The sequence below is a fragment of the Natrix helvetica genome (genome assembly GCF_964273705.1).
Source record: "Natrix helvetica genome assembly, chromosome: Z".
In the NCBI taxonomy this organism is placed as follows: Eukaryota; Metazoa; Chordata; class Lepidosauria; order Squamata; family Natricidae; genus Natrix; species Natrix helvetica.
Genome location: NC_138554.1, coordinates 39,599,198 through 39,617,124, shown reverse-complemented (window position 1 = coordinate 39,617,124; position 17,927 = coordinate 39,599,198). Strand labels below are relative to the sequence as shown.

Genomic DNA, 17,927 nt, shown 5'->3' with positions numbered 1-17,927 from the left:
TGTGCGCACGTGTTGCACGTGTCCATGTGGTGGACACCCGGCCCCGTTGCACCGTACCGGAACCCACCATTGGAATGTAGCAGCGTTCCGTGCGCCTTTGCCGTTTAGTCATGCTAGCCACATGATCACGGAGACGTCTTCAGACAGCTCTAGCTCTTCGGCTTTGAAATGGAGATGAGCAATACCCCCTTGAGTCATGAATGACTATGTTGTATGGGGAACCTTTATCTTTATGTAGAGTTTGGTAATCTCTTTAGATAGCAATGAAACTTGATATTTATGGGTCTTACCTGTGATGAGGTAGATGTAGATTTATGCTCCAAGCAGATAAATTGCATCCATCCATTATCCAGGAAGTCCTTTCCTTACAATCGTTCATTCGGTAACTGTTCAAGAGCACTGAAAAAAGTGATTTATGAGAGTTTTTCACACTTACAACTGTTGCATGCAGATCCCCGTGGACATGTTGATCAAAATAAGTCTGGAAAAAAAGGCCATGCCACTTTTTTCAGTGCCTTTGTAACTTTAAACAGTCACTAAACAAATGGCTGTAAGTTGAGGACTACCTGTAATTTATATTTTAAACTTATTGTTATATATTTGTTAATGAAGTATAACAGTTAGAGATTAATATTTTCACAGGTTACATTTATATTTGGCAAACTCATACATGAGTTATAGAAGCAAAATAAAAATTATAAGGTAAAGGTAAAGGTTCCCATTGCACATATGTGCTAGTTATTCGTGACTCTAGGGGTCGGTGCTCATGTCTGTTTCAAAGTCGAAGAGCCAGCGTTGTCCAAAGATGTCTCCAAGGTCATCACTAAACACCAAAGACGGCCAGAACGCTGTTACTTTTCCACCAAAGGTGGTTCCTATTTTTTCTACTTGCATTTTTTACATGCTTTCGAACTGCTAGGTTGGCAGAAGCTGGGACAAGTAACAGGAGCTCACTCCGTTACGCAGTGCTAGGCATTCGAACTGCTGAACCTTTCTGATCAACAAGCATATGGTCTTAGCCACTGAGCTACCCTTTTAAAAATTATATGTAGACACATATAAACAAGTGGTTGCCCAGTCGTATCAGCTTTGTTGAATGGGGGTAAATGACAGACAAATCTCGACCAACTCCAAAACTGCATGTTTCTCTGCTAAAAATGAGGGCGAGCAGAAGGGGTTGTGAAATGTTGAAAAATGATAGATTTAGCTATCAGATTATGGGCTACAGGCCAGAACGCTTCCTCTTTTGGATTGCCTGTGTGTTGCAATACTTGTGTTTAACAGGACATCGTCCTGAGAACATAAACACAGCATTTGTTATGGAGAGTCCAAGAGGAATAATAGAGCTGGCCAATTAGTAACCAGATTGCTGGGAGACTGTGCTTGAAATCCTTTAGGCGGCTCAGGAACAATGTAACATAACTCCTAAAAAGGATAGTCTCTGCCTCTGGCTCAGAAAAGGGACTGCGGAGAAGGAGTGCAAAATATTAAAGTTATTAGATTAGGCCAGTGATGGTTAACCTTTTCCCCATCACGTGCCAAAAGGGGGGAGCACAGGGGGCTCGTGCATGTGCATGCCCACACCCATAATGCTATGAATGCACGACCCCCACCCTCCCCCATTTTTAGTGCATGATGGACCTGGCACATGATGGACTCGTTTTTTGCCCTACCCAGGCTCCAGAGGCTTTTTAGGAACCTGGAGAGGGTGAAAACAGCCTCCCCCCCGGAGGCCCTCCGGAGGCTTCAGGAGGCTTACCTAAAGCCTCCAAAGTGTGAAAAATGGCCCTACAGGCAAACTAGAAGTTCGGGAACCGTCTTCTAGTTTGCCTATGGGCCGTTTTTCGCCCTCCAGAGCCTTCAGGAGTCTTCCCTGAAGCCTCCAGAGGGCAAAAATGGCCCTACAGGCAAACCGGAAGTCCGTTAAAGTCAGGTCAAAGAAGGTCAAAGTCAGCTGTGCGCTGGAGCTGACAGGGCAATGCCTCGTGTGCTCTAACAAATGGCTTAGTATGCCACCCGTGGCACCAGTGCCACCGGTTCACTATCATGGGATTAGGTGGAAGGTTTTGTTAACTCCTTGTGTTGACTTGTGGTAGGTTCCTTAATAAGCTCAGGTCACTTATATTGCTTGTAAATCTTTTTTCTATCATATCATATCAAATCTCATATCTGATATCTATCTATCTATCTATCTATCTATCTATCTATCTATCTATCTATCTATCTATCTATCTATCTATCTCCTACAATCTATCCTTCTCTGTTTCTGTATTATCTCTCTCTTTCACACACTCACTCTTCCTGTCGCTCTCCCTCTAAACTCTAACTCTAACTAGCTACCTAGCTACCTATCATTTATAGTCTATCATTTTCTGTCTCTCTGATTTCTCCCCCCCTCTCACGTGCACTTTCCCTCTCCCTCTCCCTCTACCTACCTACCTACCTACCTACCTACCTACCTACCTACCTACCTATAATCTACATTGTATCATTCTCTCTGTATTATCTCTCTTTTTCACACACATATACACACACTTCCAATACCTACCTACCTCTACCTCTACGTCCGTCCGTCCGTCCATCCATCCATCCATCCATCCATCTATCATCCATCTATCTATCTATCTATCTATCTATCTATCTATCTATCTATCTATCATCTATCTATCTATCTATCTATCTATCTATCTATCTATCTATCTTTCATCTATCTATCATCTATCATCTATCTATCATCTTCCTACATCTCTACTAATGGTAATGGAGAGATTATGATAAGCAAAGCAGCTTGTAATGTCAGGCCTGTAGTGCCCCTATGTGGTGGTCTTTAAGAACTACTCTCATAATACTCATGGATGTGTGGATGAAGGTGCAAGCAACCAGGTTCACACGTGTAGATTTCAAGCTAACCACCCTAATTGTATCCTGCCTCCAATACAGTATTTTGCTCAGGCTGCTTTCTTTCTCTTGGAACAAACAGATAAGGTCCCGTGGACCTTGGGAAGTGTGGGAGGTGGTGGTGTCAGTCCTAGGTTTCTTGCAGCTGTTCAAGAACTCAAGGTCAATTCTCCGCTCCCTTCCTTGCCTGTCTGGAAGCTTCCTACACTAGATCAAATAAAACCTATCCTGTTGAATTTTTCTTTTTGGGTGCAACGGTTCATGGAAAGGACCTTGAGAAGCAGGAAGAGCTGCAGACTGGAGAACCAGTTCAGTAAAAGATATCTCAGCCCAGAGAAGGGGGTGGGGATGGGACACATTTCAGAAGAGACTTTCTGAAGAGTAAAAGTAAAGGACGGGGGGAGGAGTAGCAGTGGCACCTGGAGTTTGCATGTATGTGTGTGTTTAAAAAATGCAGACAGATACTATGATTGCACAATTGAAGTCCCACTCTTTTTCCCCAAACTCATTGGTCCAACATCTTAAGTACAGTGCCACAACCTATTGACTTTTTTGGAACATGACCCATACTAAGCCCAATGTGGTTCTTATGCTGGCAAAAATTGTACACTCCTCTTTTAAATAATAAGCCCCATATGGCCATCTTGTAAATTGGATAGGTCTAGTCCAATTGTCTACCACCCTAAGGATTTCTAAGGAGATATAATACAACCTTGTTATCTGGCTGGCATCTAGACTTTATCAGCCTCCGATACTCAGGGTAGCTGCAGAAGTCAAATTATCAAACTGCTTCAGAAATACAGCTTGTTTGGATCACTCTTTCCTTGTCTCAGCAAAAGGAGATCAGCCAAAGCAACTAATGCTTAACTAGATGTCCAGCTTTTAAGATCAGGATTTAAGGCATTTTGCAGTCAGAGTCTTTTGAATAGAATAGAATAGAATAGAATAGAATAGAATAGAATAGAATAGAATAACAGAGCTGGAAGGGACCTTGGAGGTCTTCTAGTCCAACCCCCTGCTTGGGCAGGAAAACCTACACCACTTCAGACAAATGGTTATCCAACATCTTCTTAAAAACTTCCAGTGTTGGAGCATTTACAACTTCTGGAGGCAAGTTGTTGCACTGATTAATTGTTCTGTCAGGAAATTTCTCCTTAGTTCTAGGTTGCTTCTCTCTTTGATTAGTTTTCACCCATTTCTTCTTATCCTGCCCTCAGGTGCTTTGGAGAATAACTTGACTCCAGTTGTGGGATTCAAATAATTTAATAATAGGTTCTCTGCCCTAATGATTTCTTCTAACAATCAGTTTACCTAACTGCTCAGAAAGTTAATAACCGGTTCTCCTGAAGTGGTGCAAACTGGCTGGATCCCATCACAGCTTCACTCCCTCTTCTTTGTGGCAACCCCTGAGATATTGGAACAATGCTATCATGTCTCCCCTAGTCCTTCTTTCTCTTAAGCTAAACATACCCAGTTCCTGCAACCGTTCTTCATATGTTTTAGTCTCCAGTCCCCTAATCATCTTTGTTGCTCTTCTCTGCACTCTTTCTAGAGTCTCCACATCTTTCCTACATCGTGGCAACCAGAACTGAATGCAGTATTCCAAGTGTGGCCTTACCAAGGCATTATAAAGTGGTATTAACACTTCACGTGATCTTGATTCTATCCCTCTGTTGATGCAGCCTAGAAATGTGTTGGCTTTTTTGGCAGCTGCTGCACACTGACGGCTCATATTTAAATGGTTGTCCACTAGGACTCCAAGATCCCTCTCACAGTTACTACATTGAGCAAGGTACCAACTATACTGTACCTGTGCATTTCGTTTTTCTTGCCTAAATGTAGAACCTTACTCTTTTCATTATTGAATTTCATTTTGTTAGATCTTCTGTATTTTGATTGGTGTGCACCCCGATTGATGATGGCATCAGTATGTTAAGAAGTTTAAGAGGTTCTCTTTCATTTATAGGTCTCTTAAAAGCAAATCTGTTATCATAAGCTTCAAAGTAGAAATTCTAGGTGACAGAAGAATGAAAATTATGTTGTAACCTTAGAGTAAGATGTCAGTTTAAATTTATACTGATAGGTTTGTACTGTAAAAGAAAATTGTAAGTCATTTTTCATGTTTCTCTTTTCTTTCTTTTTTCGCACTTCTGGTTTTGTTCTCTATTTCTTTATTTTTCTTAACTTAATGATTAGTTTCAATTGGTTTTTATTTTCTTGTTTAAACATTTAATGAAGTTATCATTAAAAAAAAATTCAGAGTGGAAATCTCATCTAAAAAGCATTGCTCAGAATTCTCCGTTTTTGTTTGGTTAGCTGATACATAATAAATTACTCAATTGTAAGGGATGTCAATTTCGGAAAGAGGTCAGGGGTCTGCCAGGTGCAGGGGTGGGTTATAGCAGGCACCATTGCCAGTTTGCTCATGTGCATACTGTGCGCTTGATGCACACTGCATGAACATGCACAGTGCAATTAAAATTGTTCTGCGCATGCGCAGAACTAAAAAACAAGATGGCGGTGCCTATGGCGCCACCCACAGAACCAGTTCAGAGGTGTGGCAGGCCTGGGTTGCTGCGGGTTCCAGTGACCCAGGCCGCCAAACCACTACCGGCTCAGCTGAACTGGTCCGAACTGGTAGGAACCTACTAGTGGCCAGGTGCTACTGCCAGGAGAGACACGAGGTACGTTTTTAAGATAGTCAAGAATGCCAGTAAGGACTGTGATGTTGATGCTGTTGTATATCTTCGCACGAATGATCTGTCCCAAAAAGATGTACTCTCTGACCAGAATGATTTCCAGAGCTTGGAGCAGGAACTTAGAGGGATAGACTGTAGGCTTACCTTTTCAGAGATTTTACCTGCATATAAGGAACAAAAAAGAAAAAGCCAGAATATAGCAGAGTTCAATGTGTGGCTAAAGGAGTGTTGTAGAGGGGAAGGCTTTGGTTATATTCATCATGATGTTTGCAGGTAGTCCAATGAAAAACTATACAAACGAGATGGTTTGCATCCATCAAAGAAAGGGACTGAGTTGCTTGGCATTAAATTCACAGATTTTCTGGAGAAACATTTAAACCAAACAACAGGGACATAGAGTTAATTGATACAGATCATTTCTGTCCCCAGCAATCTAAAACCTAGGGTTATCAGAGCATGTAACATAGAGCTATGTGTAGGTAAGAATATCAACCTCGCTGTCAACCTGTTAGATACCAGAAACATTGGTAATGGTTTACACCAAGGTCCTCTGTTCCGGTGGGAACAGAGATTCAATCTGATTGGTCGAAGGCTGTGACATCTCCCTATAAAAGGGAGTCAGACTGAACCTTCGCTGGCTTGTACATAGTTGACTTGTGCTAATAAAGAGCTGTTTGTTACTCTGAAGCCTGAGTATGCCTGAGTATGCCTTCATTCACCCGATCCAACACAACCAAAATCAAGCTTTTAATAGTGAGTACCAGGCCATGAATACTAATAAAACAAGTGTAAGGAAATAGACACAACAGAAGTTATGTAGAAAGTAAACACAGAGTATGAGGAATAAACATGATATTGTTGCCATTACGGAAACTTGGTGGGATGAAACCCACAAAGAAAACATACAACTAGGGGGATTTAAATTATTTAAAACAAACAGTAAAATAAAAAGAGGTAGAGCTGCATTATCCATAAGAAATAACTAAAATAAAATAAAAACTACATCTCTACAGAATTAGAGCACAACAATGATGAAAACTGTCTTGAATGCATTTAGGTCAATATAAAAGGGAAGTGAAATGATATTGCCATAGGTGAATACTATAGGGCACTCCCAAAAATAGAGGAAATAGATGGACTTTTTGCTAGTTAGTTAAGTAAGCTGTCAGGAATAGCTAACACTCCAGAAGACAGGCTTAAGATACAGAAAGATCTTGACGGACTTGAACATTGGGCGCTGTCTAACAAAATGAAATTCAATGATGAAAAAAGTAAGGTTCTACATTTAGGCAAGAAATACAAAATACACAGGTACAATATAGGTGGTACCTTGCTCAATAGTAATAATTGTGAGAGAGATCTTGGAGTCCTACTGGACAATCACTTAAATATGAGCCAGCAGTGTTCTGCAACTGCCAAAAAAGCCAACATAGTTCTAGGCTTTTTAACATGGAGTGTTAATACTATTTTATAAGGCCTTGGTAATACCGCACTTGGAATACTTCATCCAGTTTTGGTCACCACAATGTAAAAAAGATGTTGAGACTCTAGAACAGGGTTGTCAAATAGGGCAGTCCATTGGCCAAATGCATCACATGCTGGCCACACCCCTGCCCGGTTTAGCAAAGGGGGAAAAAAAGTCCCGATATGTCCCGTGGTGATGTGAATTTGACACCCCTGCGCTAGAATGAGTGCAGAGAAGAGCAATAAATATTATTAGTGACCTGGAGGCTAAAACGTATGAAGAACTGTTGGTGGAATTCAGTATGTCTAGTTTAATGAAAAGAAGGGGTAGAGGTGACATAATAGCAGTTTTCCAATATCTCAGGGAACAAGAAGAGGGAGTCAAGCACTTGAGAGCAGGACAAGAAGCAATGGATGTAAACCAGGGGTGAAATGCTACTGGTACAGGCTGGTTTCCCAAACCGCTAGTAAAAAATGTTATTGGTTCAGGCGATCCGGTAGTTCTAACGATCAGCTATGCGGCAATCAGCCATGCCGGGCGATTTATATTTGCTAGAAATCATGTGGCGCAGCTGATCATCCAGTGTTGGGTTCCGGATCCTGTTGCAACTGGTACACTGCCACGGGGCTGGGCATCCCCCAAATGAATGCATGCAGCATGCACGCACACACGCATAGCATGCGCATGCGTACTTACCTGCAATGCTCCATGACGCCTCTGTGATGCTCCAGCTGCTCAGCAGAGTGGTGCGCAAGTGCCATATGCTCCGTGTGCCGAAGCCCCAAACAGCTCAAATACAGGTAAGGTGTGTGCGCAGGTGGGTGGGCCCTCCAGAGCACCGTACCGGAATGGTACCTGGTGCTCCCAGCAGGCACTGGTACCAGGGCGAACCAGGCGTATCCCACCACTGTAATTGTTGGAACTACCCTTTCACCCGAACCAGTAGCATTTTATTTTACTACCAGTTCGGGCAAACCGGTAGCTTCGACAATCAGCTTGGTGACAATCTGGTGTGCCACGAGATTTCTAGAGAATCTAAATTGCGTGACACAGCTGTTCCACCCCCCCCCCACTGTTCTACTTACCTTTGCACACTCAGAAAAGGCTTCTTAATCCACCTTTTTCAGCACTGCGAAGTAGTGCCTGTGGTGCACATGCGCGCAATGCGAAGCAGTAGCAAAGCGAACCGGTAGCAGACTTCAGAGCATTTCACCCTGAGGTAAACTAATCAAGAAGAGAAACAAAACAACAAGAAGAAATTTCCCGACACTTAAAAAACAATTTATCGGTGGAACAACTTGCCTCCAGAAGTTGTGAATGCCCCGATACAGGAAGTTTTTAAGAAGAGATTAGACAACCATTTTTCTGAAATGATATAGCTTTCCTGTCTGAGCAGGGGGTTGGACTAGAAGACCTCTAAGGTCCCTTCCAAGTCTGTTATTCTATTCTATTCTGCTGTTGTTCATTCTTGCTACAATAAAATAATTACTTTCTACATACACTGCTATGTCATTGCAAGCATTGCAGCTGAGTAAAAATTAGCTAATAAAAGCTTCTAAAAATTAGCTTTTGTTCATATTTCATATTTGCCCCCAAATAAAAAAAAACATTGTACAAACGCTTGCCGCATATTTTGATTAATACCTGTATCAGAGGCCTGGAGAGAAATTCAACTGTAAACATTTTCTCAGCAATTATCAAGATGCTAGTTTTTTAAAAAAAAAATTCAACCAGGCCGCTAGGATAAAAAAATAAAGGCCTTTAACTTTGGGAATTAAGAAGATAAGGGGCAGGAGAATCCTCCCTCGAGATGTTTAAAGTAACCGCCACATATATTTTGTTTAAGCATGATAGCTCCAATTAAAATACAAACTTTTTTGGTCTGAAGGGGAGATAAGAAGAATGTGAAACGGGCTCGCTAATATTGTATTTTTAAAATAAAATGCATAAAATATTTTATGACCACCGTTTATTTATCTAACCATTGTTCAAAGAAGATTGTTTCCTTTCTATCTAGATACTTTGTCAAATATGTCTTACATGAGGCGGGTTAAATATAAGAAAGAATAAGGGGTCCCTGCATTTTTGAAACTTTCCATAGATATTATTTCTGCAATAACTTTACATTCTTCTAATAATACTAGTATTTTTGGGAGGAGGAGCCCCGTATTTGCTTCAGGGTTTTTTTCTGCACTTGGGACCAATTAGCTGAGGACGTGAACAAAGCAGGTGTTGGTGGGAACTCCTCATCTTCTAGTCCTCAGCCAACCAAAGTCCATAGGGCGGTGATAACAGAAATAAGAGTCCTTCTGTTGGTGTCAGAACTTCTTTTCCTCGGGACATCGAACTGCGTGAACGTAGAGAAGGATGGCACTATCACTGAAAATCCATGGTGGAATAATTCTGATTTGGCTCTTCATACTTTCTGCAGGGGTAAGAAATCAAAATGCTTGTGGGGGGTGGGGGCAGAAATTTTTGGGAGAAGCCTACGAAAAGAATATCCCAAGTTATTGGTATCTAGCTAGCTTTCTTTGCAAGGAAAAGTTAGAGCAACTGAGTTTAGAATTAAAATCAAAACCATTGGCAGAGAAGCTACTAGTAGGTTTTCAGAATGGATGGGAAAGGCTCCTGTTGTGGCTCATTAAAACTGGGAGGAAAGAAATTTTGGGGAGGAGGTTTTGAGAAGATGAATTGCGTCTTCGTGTAGCAGGCAAACAGTTGGAGAAGTTGTTGCTAAAAGATAGTTGCTATTTCAGAGGATTTGTAAAAAGTCCATTTAGAGCTACAAAGTTATCAAATAAACGCCCCCCGTGAGAGAAAAGCCACTGGGAAAAAATTATCTATAACTGGAAGCCCTTTGCGGACTTTTTGTAGGAGATGGAGAAAAATCAAATTTTGAAATAGGGATTTGATTGTTAAAATTAAAAGGGGAGCAAATATTTCTCCGTTTCTTTTTGGGGGAAATGGGCATTTTACTGAAGTCTTAAACTATGAGTAAGTTCCTTAAACCCTTAGACGAAGTCTAAAATATAAAGAAGTTTAAATTATAAAGAAAAAGAAAACACAAATCCTTCTTCTTTATACATTTTCACACACCTATCCCTATTTTTTCTACTTTTTATGTGTATAGTTTTAAAAATGTAATCAAATTATTAGACCGAGAGCTACGAAGCTATTCCCCCTCTCTCCGTCCACCCCCCCCTCTCCACACACACATGAGCAGCAGTGACTGGAGAAAAAGTTAATTGTCATAGGGATGCTACCCACCAAGCCAAGCTTTTAGTAAAAAAGCTGGGAAAAGTTTTGGCAAGGGAGAAACTAAGGGAAATAGAAAAGAGGAAGAGAAGTAAGTCCCGAGCAGTAGGATCAAGTCTCCTAGGAAAATTAAATTAAGCTTGAAAAGTAGCTTAAGACAGCCTCAGTCTCCTTATTTCATCAGCACGACAGCAATTATCATTTTCAGAGCCATAGCCTTTGAATGTTAGCTGAGAAGTAAAATAGGAAATACTTGTTAATTTGTTGGTCACTGTTTGTTGTGTGATTCAGCGGGTCAGTGATTTTATTTGGCAAAGATGTTTCTATTAAAGAATTCATCATATCTCTTAAGGCAGTCATTTTTTGTCTCACTAAGACGGTTGAGGTTGCTGAATGTAGAAAGAAAAGTATAAATTAGAAGATTGGGTTTTTTAAAAAAATCCACAGGACTTTCTTAGCATTCCTTAGGAAAGCCTGACCTGTGCGCGCACACGCACACACATTCTTACAATCAGTGTAGAAGAGATTAGAAATAACTTGATTCTGACACTTCCAAGAAATTTGGAATTCTGACCAAGGATCAGTAGCCTGATCAATAATTTTCTATTTAGAAACCGCTGGATGATTAAAAAGGGTGTCAAAAGCTTCTGACCTCCTGTTCTTCGCATATAAAATTATTTAGCAAGAGTAGGCTGCCACCTTCTGGTTGGAAAGTACTTTCCATGTAGGACAAAAGATACTTACTTTTTACTGGCTAGTAGTAAAATTAAGCTACTAAAACCGTTAAGTCCCAATATAATTTGTTGGCCACTGGTCTTCTATTTAGTTCATTTGATTGCTAGTTTAATTCTTTGATATACGCACAAACACACCAGCCCTGAATTTTGAGCTATATTTTGTCCTTACATTGGTACATAAAATAGGATGGAACATTTCCAACCAAATCCAATTTTTCTCACTAACCATTTCCATTCAAGAATGTACATTTATTGAGCAGGGCAAATATATTATCTGGGATTATGTTGAAAAATGTTCAATGGGGTGGCAAACATTTGTTCTTGAATTCCTTTTCCAAAGGGGGGGGATATCCAGTAAAAATCTCAGGGTGCAGTTCCTCCATTTATCTTAGTTGCTTGGTTGGTGAAGGTGAGTATTTCATTTTTGATTATTCAAACATTCCTCCAGCACTCTGTGGCTTCCTTGGCTTCCGGTATGCCAGAACAATGCCAGAAGAGGGCAGCACTGTGCGGTCTTTTCATATTGGGGAGAAGGAGCAAGACCAGAGTGTTAGAGCAAGGAGTATTCGAAAGGGCAATAGCACAGCAGCACTAGAATAAAAGAAGCATCCTATGAACGAGAGAGAAAACAAAAGCTTAGGTTGCAGTTGGAGAAGATAGCATTATTCCAATATCTCAGAGGTTGCCACAAAGAAGAGGGAGTCAAACTATTCTCCAAAGCACCTGAGGGTAGAACAAGAAGCAATGGGTGGAAACTAATCAAGGAGAGAAGCAATTTAGAACTGAGGAGGAATTTCCTGACAGTGAGAACAATTAATCAGTGGAACAGCTTGCCTCCAGAAGTTGTGAATGCCCCAACACTGGAAGTCTTTAAGAAGATGTTGGATAGCTATTTGTCTGAAACGGTATAGGGTTTCCTGCCTAGGCAGGGGGTTGGACTAGAAGACCTCCAAGGTCCCTTCCAACTCTACTATTGTATTGTATTGTATTGTATTGTATTAAGCCGGTGAGAAATTGGGAGGGCCAATTTCAGCACAAATGCTAATTTCTGTTCATTCACACTGCATCTCATTCCTTTCTAGGTTACATCATACAAAAATGAGTGCTGGAGTTTCCTGTAAGTTACTGCTTTGTTTTGTTTGCTTTTTGCTTAGTTCAGGCAAGATCAAGTGGTGAACGGATAAGCAGCCAACCAAAACTGAACAAAAAAAGAAAATAGTTAATTGCAAGAGGACTCCTAAGTGAAAGATATGCTGGGAATGTAAAATAATCATCCCTCATGTGGTCTTCAGGTTATGACTGTTTTAAAACTCTTATGTTGGCCTCGCCATCGCCCACATTTAGGTGCATTTTGAGAGTATTGCAACTGGCCCATGTTTATAACTATTTGCTGCACCTCACAGTTATGACTCTAATTAGTGGTGGGATTCAGCCAGTTTTCACTACTTTGGGAGAACCGATTGTTACCTTTCTGAGAAGTTTGGTGAACTGGTTGTTGGAAGAAATAATTAGGGCAGAGAACCAGTTGTTAAATTATTTGAATCCCGCCACTGACTCTAATTTTCATAGCAAAACCACCCCATAACAAACTGGATTTGTTTAACAATTGTGGTGTTTGCTTCATGACCACTGTGTTATTTAATGACTGTTGCAAAACTAGATGTAAACCAGGTCCAATCACATAGGAACCTGCTTTACAACTATCATGACTTATCATAATTGCCAGGCTCAGTTATGGTCCTGAGGACTACCTGCATTTTATACTATTCTATTCTCTGGGTTGATCTGCTCCGTTCTCAGAAATGTTTATCCTAAAATGGGAAATCTCTGACTTGGTTAGTTGCCTCGTTCCCTTTTTCACAGTGACACCAATAATTGTTTGCTATGGCTAGTGGGGTTTTCAGAACTCCAATCTCAGAATCCCTGGAAACCCATTCACTCCAAGGATTATGGGAATTGAATTCTAATTCACCTAGACCAGTGTTTTCCAAACTTGGCAATTTTAAAATGTGTGGACTTCAACTCCCAGAATTCCCCAACCAGCCATGCTATATGTTGGCTAGGGAATTCTGGAAGTTGAAGTCCACACGTGTTAAAATTGCCAAGTTTGGGAAACACTTATGTAGACAATGGGGATCAGACTAGTAAAGGCTGATCTGCACCAATAATTAAGCTATGATGGAAGAAATTTATTTTAAACCTTTTATCTCTTCTTTCCTAAGGTGTGTTACTGACTCCAGTCTTAACTGCACCTGTAAACCAGAAGTGCCTAATTGGCTTGTGTAAGTAAAGAGCAAGTAGGATAACCTTTTCTGTGAGCATGTCTTGGGTAGAGGGGTGTGTGTGTGTGTGTGTGTGTGTGTGTGTGTGTGTGTACTGAATTTGATGGGATAAAGGTTTGACTTGGAGGTTCTCCTCTTGTATCCGAACACTTTATATCTTTTTTTAAAGACCGCCAACATTTAACATGGGCTTTTATATATTGGTATACAACTTTCATAAAGAGGACAAATATTAAGGCAAATCTTAGTTTATAAACTCAGATTTGCCTTAATATTAGCCCTCCTTCTGAAACATCACATTCAAATCTTAGCTTAAAAGTAGTATATTTGATGAAAGTGGTGGTGATTGTTGGGAGTCATGTACAATCATTATACGAGACAGATGGATAGAGCTACAGGAACTACACGTAGGAAGTGAACGTTAAATGCTGCAATTAGGACAGAAGAACTAGCTGATTTCCTTGTGACCTGTGCATTTAAAATAAATGACCCAAAAGGACATGAGAAGGATCTTTGAAATTCCAGGAGCGGAATCTGGGGTCCTCAGGCAGCACCTGTAAGTATCAATACATTTGCAGATATCTTCCTTTGAATCTGCCAAATGGCACACGTTACTTTACTTCACTTTTCTTTGCCTCCCCAGGCCTACCATCTGCCTTATTCCTCTGGCTATCATTAGCAGCTGTTGCATCAGAATGTGCATCTATTACTATAATGAAAGGGATGCTAATCGCCTTTCAGATGGGTCAACTCTGCCCAGCCCACCTCCGCTCCCAGTACCTGATGTGATCACGGTTCAGAACTTTCAACTCAGAATTCCACCATCTTATAATGAGGTAAGGAACAAGTTATCTTGTTTCTGGTTTTCCAACAATCCTTTTCTTGACTGAGAAGCCCAAGCAGACCATGGATCTCTAGTGCAACACTGGATCTCTTTCTTCCTAGCAGCAGTTCTCTCACATAAGTAAAGGTAAAGGTCCGCCCACATGTGTGCTAATCATTTCCAGCTCTAGAAGGTGGTGCTCATCTCTGTTTCTAAGCCGAAGAGCCAGCACTGTCCTAAGACATCTCCGTAATCATGTGGCTGGCATGACTAAATGCTGAAGGCACATGGAGCACTGTTACCTTCCCAGCAAAGGTGGTTCCTATTTTTCTACTTGCCTTTTTTCACGTACTTTCGAACTGCTAGGTTGGCAGAAGTTGGGACAAGTAACAGGAGCTCACTCCATTACGTGGCACTAGGGATTCGAACCGCTGAACTGCCGACCCTCCGATCAACAAGCTCAGCGTTTTAGCCACTGAGCCACCATATCTCTAACATATCATGCACTATATAATATTTTCTTAGTAATTTAACCAGGGAAGAAGTGAATGTCAGTGTCAGTGTATCCAAAGCTAGATAAGATTCAAGTTTAGCAAAGCATTGTTCTTGTCCATTGTGCTTTACCAAAATCTGTTTAACAACTCAGTAACAAACATCTGTATTTATTTGTTGGGTGCATCTTGAGTTGTTAATACCACTTGTAAGCTTCATAAACAGTTTCCTGGTGGGTTTCTTATGTAAATTTCTCAAAGTTTTTTTTTAAAACTCTGTGGCAAATGCCTTTTGGCAAAACAGAGTTTCTTGATGTATTTTTTAAAATAAATTTCCATAAAATATTTTTAACATATACTAAGTTGCAGACTTTTTTTCTAGAACAAACATCCTTAATGTACATGTTTTGCCTGCATTTTTTCCCAAAGAAGAGAAATTGTTTTAAATTGCAGCAGATTTTCCTCTGTCTTTTTCAGGCACACACCCACCCAAGCCCTTTACATCTTTCCATTTGCCCAGCTCTAAAGTTTTTTTTCTTAGTCTAAGTCAAAAGGGATCCAATTCCTTGCAGGGTGGTGGTGGTGGTGGTGGGGAGAGTAATTGCCTTTGAAAGCTTTTTAAAGGTTAGGATGTAAGAAAATTTCCTGATTGTCTTGTATTCTTGTACTTTCTAAATTAAGAGGCTACCGAGCAATCTGCACAATCTATACAGACAGTCCTCCACAACTGAGCCTAACATTTAGCACCTTAAGAAAAACAAAGGGAAGGGTAAAAAAAAAAACCTTTGAGCAAATTTGGAGAGAAAATTAAGCCTCTATTGGTTTACTCAGCTATTTTGCAAAATGTTTGGGCTTAAAGCTGGAGGACAATATGCCACAGACAAATTAGTAAGCCAATGTGTTAGAACATCACCTTCTTTCATTGACATGATTCCAATAAGGCTGTGCCTGAACTTGGTTTTCTGACTAGTGGCATTCCATCAGTGAGTGAAGTTGGGATGCAAACGTAAAAGTCCAGAAAATTTCCAATAGGGTAGCATTTCCCACAACTGTGACAGTAGCTATGACATGAGGAGGTAATAAATAAGTAGAAGAAGAAACTAAGAAGAGGCTGAAGGGAATCGTTATTTAGATATAGCGCCACTGAAATTCAACAGCAAATGAGAGGAGGATTCCTAGGAGAGCATCAAGTATCATATCTGGTCGTCAGGTCAAAGGCTGTTTGTCTTTTTTTTAGAATACCTCTTTCCCAGATTTGGTATACCAGGTATATATGCTGCAGAATATTCCATATAAAAATGCAATTTATTTTATACCATTTTCTCTAGGCTGTAAGCAAACAACCACGCTATCCATCTCCTCTGGATGATCCACCTGCCTATGAAGATATTTCCATGAACTGTCTCTTCCCTTCAGATGACCCCGTTCTTCCTATGTTTATGCCCAAGAATAATACATCAGCTGTCTAATGCTTTTGCTTGATGTTATCCTGGAATGCCCAGAAGTTTAAATTTAGATGGATAAGCCAGTTATATTTTCTCAAGAATGTATTTATGCTTATATATAAGATGTAAGAGTAGCCACTTCTCCTTCTTCTATGTTAGGTCATGGATATGAGCAGAAAATGTGTTACAACCAGATCTGCATGACTCCATATCCCAAACTTCTTGTAACTTCTTGTACTCTGATGCTGAATACGTAGTAGAGGAATAGACCTTGGTCAACCAAATTATTGACCTCTAAATCTGAATTTTCCTCCTGGGCATTATCCTCCCTTAGTGAAAGTTGGTTTTGCCCCTTGTTGTAATTTCTTCTAAAATATGTATCATTGTCCCATTTAATAAGCCATTCCTGTCCCTCAAAAAAAAAAATTATTGGCTGAATTCTTTAATAAAGACATTTATATGGAAGTTGGAATTATTTCAGGGTTGTTGTTGTTGTTGTTTTTTTCCTTTAGCTTGGAGGGCGGCCTAACGTGTCTACCAGAACTTTTGGGCATGGGTCCTTCCATGGGTTTTATGGCGATTGTGGAAAAGCTTTGGAAAGGCTGGGAGGTTATTAAATTGCACAGGAGGATGTTGGTGTTAGTATATCTATGGTACTTCTGACAGATCTGACAGGTAATGAGGCTGATCTGGTTTAATTTATTTGATTTACGTGTCATCTGACTCCTAAAGTCTACAATATAACAAAAACAAAAAAGTACAACAAAGTTCAAAAACAAACCAGAAAATACAGACACATGCCACCTCCAACACCAGCTGGAGAATAAGATGGTGAATCTAGCCAACAGCAAAATTCATAGGAGGCTGCATTCACCCTTGTGCAATGCGCCTGGGGGAAGAAGCCCTTCCACAGACTTCCATTTTATATTAACAAACTTATCTGGAAGGTGAAATATTAGGAGAGAAAATGATGATGCTGAAGGGCAGCACATGTGAGGGAAATTTAAATATCTCAGTCTAACACTATCTCCAGGAATACATTCTCTCTCAGTTCAACCCACCTCACAGTGCGGTGGTTGGGAGGAAAATAAGAAAAAGATTTATTGGATATATTCACTGTCTTGAGTTATTTGTAAAGCTAATAATGGCGGAATACAAATAAACAAGCGAGCTTGCCCACAAGTAAATCCTTCTCCTCCCACAAGTAAATCCTTCTCCTCCCCCTCTGATTAGACCAAGGCTGTGGAATAAGCCTTCATGAAATGTTGCTTTACTCAACATCTGCTTCTCATTAAGTTCACAAGAAAAGGGATCCAGTTATGAGTACGCTACCTTCCTTTTGGTTTCCTAAGTAATGCTATAATCAGTTATACTTACTGGATCAGAAAGTGCAGACACAAAAGGTTCAGTTTAAGAGAATGGTTTTGCTATTTATACATGTAATTACAGGAGTTGTACTGAATTCCTGAGTTGTTTGTGGTATTCCTGGTATGAAAGCTCAGTAAAACTATCTCTGGAAGAAACCAATGTTTCTAATTTCTCAGTTTTTGTTCTGTAGTCCAACCTGATGCAGTTTTATGGAAAACGACCCTGATTTTTGGTTTCTTGTTTTACTGGGATGGTACTGTAATATGTCAAAAGTATAGCCACAGCACCAGAGTTTTAAATATTATTGACTTAAAATTAGAATTGGCTAAACTTTCACAAGATGTGGCACTTCCATTAGATTGACATTTTGTGATATCCCCCTCCAAATCTCAATGTCTCGGGCCTTGCAAAAAGAGAAAAAGAGGAAAGGAGGAAGGAGATTACGATGCCAGGTTTGAAATTCT

At 40.3% G+C, this 17,927-nt stretch overlaps 1 protein-coding gene and 1 long non-coding RNA gene across 2 annotated transcripts; one reads left to right on the top strand and one right to left on the bottom strand.

The window, feature by feature from the left end:
• Positions 1-290: 290 nt before the first annotated feature.
• Positions 291-8,764, bottom strand: LOC309401763. Its single transcript, XR_014176798.1, has 3 exons — positions 8,707-8,764; positions 8,148-8,286; positions 291-386 (listed from the first exon to the last, which is right to left on the bottom strand). It is a non-coding gene; the product is annotated as an uncharacterized lncRNA (long non-coding RNA).
• A 546-nt stretch (positions 8,765-9,310) lies between these two features.
• LOC309381222 (uncharacterized protein) lies at positions 9,311-16,564 on the top strand. The gene is made up of 5 exons (XM_081931965.1): positions 9,311-9,495; positions 12,137-12,171; positions 13,277-13,336; positions 13,980-14,172; positions 15,979-16,564. The coding sequence occupies exons 1-5, from the start codon at positions 9,430-9,432 to the stop codon at positions 16,117-16,119; spliced, it is 495 nt and encodes a 164-aa protein (XP_081788091.1). The 5' UTR covers positions 9,311-9,429; the 3' UTR covers positions 16,120-16,564.
• Positions 16,565-17,927: the final 1,363 nt, after the last annotated feature.

Coding starts and splice junctions, on each gene's coding strand:
- LOC309381222 (XM_081931965.1), top strand. CDS start 9,430: ATGGCACTATCACTGAAAATCCATGGTGGAATAATTCTGATTTGGCTC. Junction 12,172..13,276: donor AATGAGTGCTGGAGTTTCCT/GTAAGTTACTGC, acceptor TTCTTTCCTAAG/GTGTGTTACTGACTCCAGTC. Junction 13,337..13,979: donor GAAGTGCCTAATTGGCTTGT/GTAAGTAAAGAG, acceptor TTGCCTCCCCAG/GCCTACCATCTGCCTTATTC.